This window comes from Orbicella faveolata, unplaced genomic scaffold (genome assembly GCF_042242905.1).
Source record: "Orbicella faveolata isolate gen_17 unplaced genomic scaffold, um_ofav_v1 contig_27, whole genome shotgun sequence".
Taxonomy (NCBI): domain Eukaryota; kingdom Metazoa; phylum Cnidaria; class Anthozoa; order Scleractinia; family Merulinidae; genus Orbicella; species Orbicella faveolata.
In genome coordinates, this window is record NW_028301555.1 from 2,152,501 (window position 1) to 2,157,500 (window position 5,000).

At 40.3% G+C, this 5,000-nt stretch overlaps 4 protein-coding genes across 5 annotated transcripts in view; 2 read left to right on the top strand and 2 right to left on the bottom strand.

Annotated features, from left to right (window-relative positions):
• The window catches only part of LOC110059566 (proteasome activator complex subunit 4-like), a 28,623-nt gene extending 27,135 nt beyond the window's left edge, over positions 1-1,488 (bottom strand). For both annotated transcript variants that reach the window (XM_089296777.1, XM_089296776.1), the window contains exons 1-3: positions 1,309-1,488; positions 823-921; positions 488-557 (exon numbers count right to left, since the gene is read on the bottom strand). In XM_089296777.1, coding sequence (XP_089152903.1) covers positions 488-557; positions 823-855 — 103 coding nt within the window. In that variant the 5' untranslated portion in view covers positions 856-921; positions 1,309-1,488. The remainder of the gene's footprint in view (positions 1-487; positions 558-822; positions 922-1,308) is intronic.
• LOC149107104 (uncharacterized) overlaps positions 1-5,000 on the top strand; it is a 160,420-nt gene that overhangs the window by 136,683 nt on the left and 18,737 nt on the right. The window lies entirely within an intron of this gene.
• LOC110051350 (uncharacterized) overlaps positions 1-5,000 on the top strand; it is a 434,502-nt gene that overhangs the window by 132,470 nt on the left and 297,032 nt on the right. The gene's annotated exons all lie outside the window — the stretch shown is intronic.
• The window catches only part of LOC149107116 (proteasome activator complex subunit 4-like), a 4,946-nt gene continuing 2,575 nt past the window's right edge, over positions 2,630-5,000 (bottom strand). The window contains exons 8-9 of the mRNA XM_089297112.1: positions 4,263-4,367; positions 2,630-2,739 (exon numbers count right to left, since the gene is read on the bottom strand). Of these exons, the coding sequence (XP_089153238.1) occupies positions 2,644-2,739; positions 4,263-4,367 (201 nt within the window). The 3' untranslated portion in view covers positions 2,630-2,643. The remainder of the gene's footprint in view (positions 2,740-4,262; positions 4,368-5,000) is intronic.

Sequence of the window (5,000 nt, forward strand, 5' to 3'; positions counted from 1 at the left end):
AATTTCCGTCTGTAACGCAGGCTTATCTAAGTGCGAGCGCGCGTAAGACACACGCGTTCTGAACGTGTCATTTTAAGAACACGTTTTCAACACGAATTTTGGTCTGTTTATCTCTGAGCGTACTGTATCTGATCTGCCTCAGAATTAAGTCAAAGAGCTATGCCGCAACATCATAGGTAATTTACAGCGTGTGATGCGCACACAAAAAAATTTAAATCAAAGGGACCAAAGACTTAAAAAACACCAAACAGTGGTCATGATTGGGAAAGATCAATAATAGATTACGAAAGAGGAAGTTGAAAAATTTAGGCTACAGTTTCCAAGCTGAACTATCCATTCAACAGTTATTCTAAGGAAAATGTCTGTGGTTCTTCTTTGTGTGCATTGGGCAGTTAAGACTTATAGGGGCCCGACTTATAGTATTACACAATCCTCTTGACAGAATATCTACACGTACACAGTACCTCAGGTGAGTTCAGTAACTTACCAGAGGTTAAGTGTTCAATAACAGAACAACAGTGAGGTACAAACTTCTTGACAGTAGCTGTGGCATTTGTCTGAAAAAAATAAAACATAAAAAATGAAACAAAGGAAAACACAAGATTTCCTAAGGGGCAAACGTAATTCAACACGCACATTCATTGAAGAGTCCATAATACAGAAGACACATCCCCTACAACTACAGACACCAATTAACTGATCAGGGTTTACTTGCCATGTAACAGAGCGGTTGTCACTTGAGTGTCAAAAGTAATTCGCATTTTCGCGAATTACAAACGTAACATCAATTTTTTTTGTAACATCAATTTTTTTCAAACTCACCCTAGCAGCCGCCCGGCACATGTCTGATGCCATCTTTCCTGCCACCTTTGCTTCAAGTACTTTGTTGGTACAAAACGCAAACAGCTGATCAAGAGCACACTGAAAAAACAAAAAATAAATACATGCACACTGAGTGAATATATGACACTGAACGTGAGGTCCATATAGCGGAAATGTTCGTGGAGTTATGGACGAAGGCGAAGTCTGTAAACTTGCAAAACGACAAAGAGACGAATGTTCGCCAACAAACAACAAGCCAAGCATTGGATCGAGAATACAGTGTACGCAATTACTCAGGTAAATTTTGAATGTTTTAAAAAGCTTAAATTTTGCCCTAGGACTCTTCAAGAAGGGTTGTACCTTATCCCAAACAGAGCGTTTGCATGGATGCCCACATTTCAAATTCTGGCTAATGAAATTTCCTTGGAAACAAAATCGGCTGGAAATCATAAGACTAGTTATTCTGATTGCACAAAAGAACTTCACCTGAAAATCTTGGGCGAGCTCTGCATCAGAATAGCGTGAAATGTTGAGGCCACGCCCATCCCCATCATGCCCTCCAGGGAGTGACGCTGATCAGTTTTCATCGTGGTACTGTATAGCTCTGATGTGTTCTCAAATGATGAGTTGTCAATCATTGCAACAAATCTGTAAAACAGAAACAAAAAAATGATAACAGACCCAGATATAGTTTAACAAATGCTGTTGAGACAAACATCGTGACTGCTGTCACTAAGGATTTACTTCATGATTAGGATTATCCAAAAATTACTCCAACAGAAGCCTGGGTTGGATGTTAGAAGTAAAGTCTGCATACAAGCCAAGTGGCCCATCAGACCAGCGCTTATCTCTGGTTTCTGTAGCATGAAACAACTAGGACTATTTCCCCTGGATGGGATGCTAGTCCATTGCAGGGTGACCCCCAGCATTAAATTTGCCAGTACCCATTTATACACCTGGGTGGAGAGAGGCACGGTGAAAGTAAAGTGTCTTGCCTAAGAACAAAATGCAATGTCCCTAGCCAGGACTCGAACCTGGACTGCTCGATCCAGATTCACACGAACCATCAGGCTACCGTACCTCCACAAGAATGGATGCTGGATGTTAGTACCTCACAAGAACTCTAATTAGTATTGGATAAGGGTTACAGCATTAAACCATTTCATGTGGGTGGTAAGATGTAGTGCACAGCACTCGAATTTGTGCCCAAAACAGTCGTGATAGAGGAGCTTTCAACAGTCTCAATCAGAAGTCTGTTACACTAACCATAGAATAGATGCACCTCTGAGCCTTTAAAAAACCGATAAGTGTTTGCAAGATAAAAGTACATTAAAGCCTCCCATAACACAACGCGACTTTCACGCATTCAAGGGAAAAGCATAGACTTCATGCTACGTAAGTATGAGTAACGCAACCCAGCTTTTACGAATTTAAGGAAAGAACACGAGAGTTCATAACGCAGCCATAATTAAAGTAACGAGCAAAACTTAAATGCAAAGCACAAGAATTCACGTACAAAATTGCAACTATAGGTAAAAAAAACCAGCTAACGCAGCGATAACTCAAAGACCCAGTTTTGACCAGGATGCATTGCGCACCGTGCAGCACTGGAAAACAAGAGACGCACGATAAGCATAATGGTCAATACTGGGTCTTTAATGTACCGTATTATATTATCACCAAGGAATTGCAAAAACAGTTCTTCACCTGAAGACACCACAATGTGATGGCTTTCTTTCTCCTCATTACCTGTCCGCTTGACAATATAATGATGTTGTGCGGAGAAATTACATGTGATCACTGTTAAGAACTGGACTAAACTCACCTTGAGTCAGAGAATGAGCTGCGTTGATCGTCCAAAGGTTCTTCCAACAACAATTCTAGAAAACGATGAATGCGACGTGGATCCCGACTCTCCTGCAACAAAAAATTCCCGATGAAGTTCATTGAAATATTTTGAAGTATTTATCCTAACTTAAGTGTTTTAAGGACGTTCCCGCTAATTGTTATGTGTTTTAAGGACGTTCGCGCTTATTGTTTCTGCGCATCCTTACTGCGCACGCAAATTCACATGCCACTTCATGCATGAGAGCGCGCACTAAGTACTAAAATAAACAATGACAGGGCAGATGGCCATTGCTATAGCTTTGCCTGGATTTTACGATCTTGGACGTTCAGTGACCCGTACTTTTCTTTCCAGAAACAGACTTTATTTACAATTATCTCCACATTGTTCAAAAATGGACAAAAAATCAATGTGGGAAGTTAAAAAAATTTCAAGATTTCTGTCCCTGGGACATCGAATCCTGCCATCTTGTGGCTGCAAGGGGCGTGAAACTATGGTCGCCAAATGCGAACTTGTTCTTTAAGGAACCTCACCAGTTGACTAAATTCACTTAATAGGTCCACTTAAAAACAATATTTTGGCAGAGAACATTTCACTTCCAAGATCTAATTGCAATCTTTTTGGGCTTACAGACACTGTGGCCTTATTCGCTAACGAAGGGGATTTTTTCATTTTAGGGTGTTCTTCCGGGCATGTTCTTTCCAAAACGAAGTCGGTGACCCCCCATTTTTTTACATTTCTGACATAACTAACTCATCATCTTACAGTGGTGAACGTTTCAGAAAAAAAATCAATGTTGGAAAATGTTCGCACGAACGTCCTTAATTGGAGACAGTGTAAATATCGTGAACTAAAATCGAGCTTCCTCGATCACGAGATTCTACTAGCTTTCAGTTGTACGACGGCGGCTTGTTAAATTTATCTTTGTTTCGAGACAAGCTTGAATAATTTATGATTTGCTATCAAAGACAAACCTCCCAAAAGTTGACTTTTACCAGTAGTTTAACTCTATTGCTTCCCTATTTGTACACTGCGTTTGCTTAAGGCTGGTTTTGCAAGCGCATAAGGACAAGTATACAACATAGATTACAGTGTCTTTCAAGGCTGGTTTTCACAGGCCCATAGTTATAAGCATGAGGAACACGCAGTCACTGATGATTAGCGCATCTGTTAGAAAATGTCTCTGACATAAGACGCTACTTAATTGTCCTTGACTATGTTGCTTATGTCTACGCTTACGCGCCAGGGAGAACCAGTCTTAAATGAGCTCAGTCACGGTATTTTGAGTTATTTTGGCCACGGATAAGATTACCTTAAATTGAAGAAAACCTGAAAATAGTACTTCAACAAGATAAAAAAACAACAAAGAGATAATAATAAACCATAAAAGAACAAGGATGGTCAAGGATGGAGAAGATTGACACGGATCATAAACGAAGAACTTGAAAAATTTAGGCTAAACTTTTCAAGCTGTTCAAACGGTGACGCAGCTCCTTTAAGAAGCGGTTTTTGTTAGGACATGTTCCTAACAAGGGCGCTAATTATCAACATTTTACTGTGAAAGGTCATTTGGTCCATAATAGCAGAAGCTCACCACAGCAGTAGCCATGCCAGTACCCCAATCCTCCAAGGTCTCCACGTTCACGGCCGATAGGGCCTTTCTCAGAAGAGGCACAAGAAAGTCCCACAGATTCTCAACCTAAAAATATGAAAAACTGATCAAACTTGGGAACAAGCAAACAAACAAACAAATAAACAAGAGAATAAATGTGAAGACATGATTGATCATCGCAGTTATATACACAACTTGAGCAGAACAAAGAATATTAAGCTTTAGAAAAGAAAAGCATATAAACAGTTCTCCTGAGGGAGGTTCTCGCTACAGTTTTTTTTTTAAATTGTAAGAAGCTTACGAGGCAGCAATGTGACGAAATAGTCGTCAATCCGCTGCCACGAGGCGTCATTATAACACATCTTCCACTCCTAGTTCGTGATTGGAATACTCAGTGCGAGAGAACGGTTTTCATTTGAGAGTCGTCGAACTGAAACCAAAGCAACCACTCTAGCCAATCACAAAGGACTTAGACAATCCAGTGAACCAATCAGAACTCGAAGTAAGTACATGTAGCTGACGCAAAGTGCGGGAAAACGTGTGTGAGCGAGTCAAGATTGATTTTGGTATTACGTCTGATTTGCTGACAAAGTAGCGCGAGTTCTTTTTAAGCCAATCGCTTAGCGTCGCAATGTAAAACCAAAGCAAACGCGAATTACTTTCGACACTCAAGTGAAAACCTCTTGATTCTGGTTTATGTAACTAGAGATATGGGTGTCC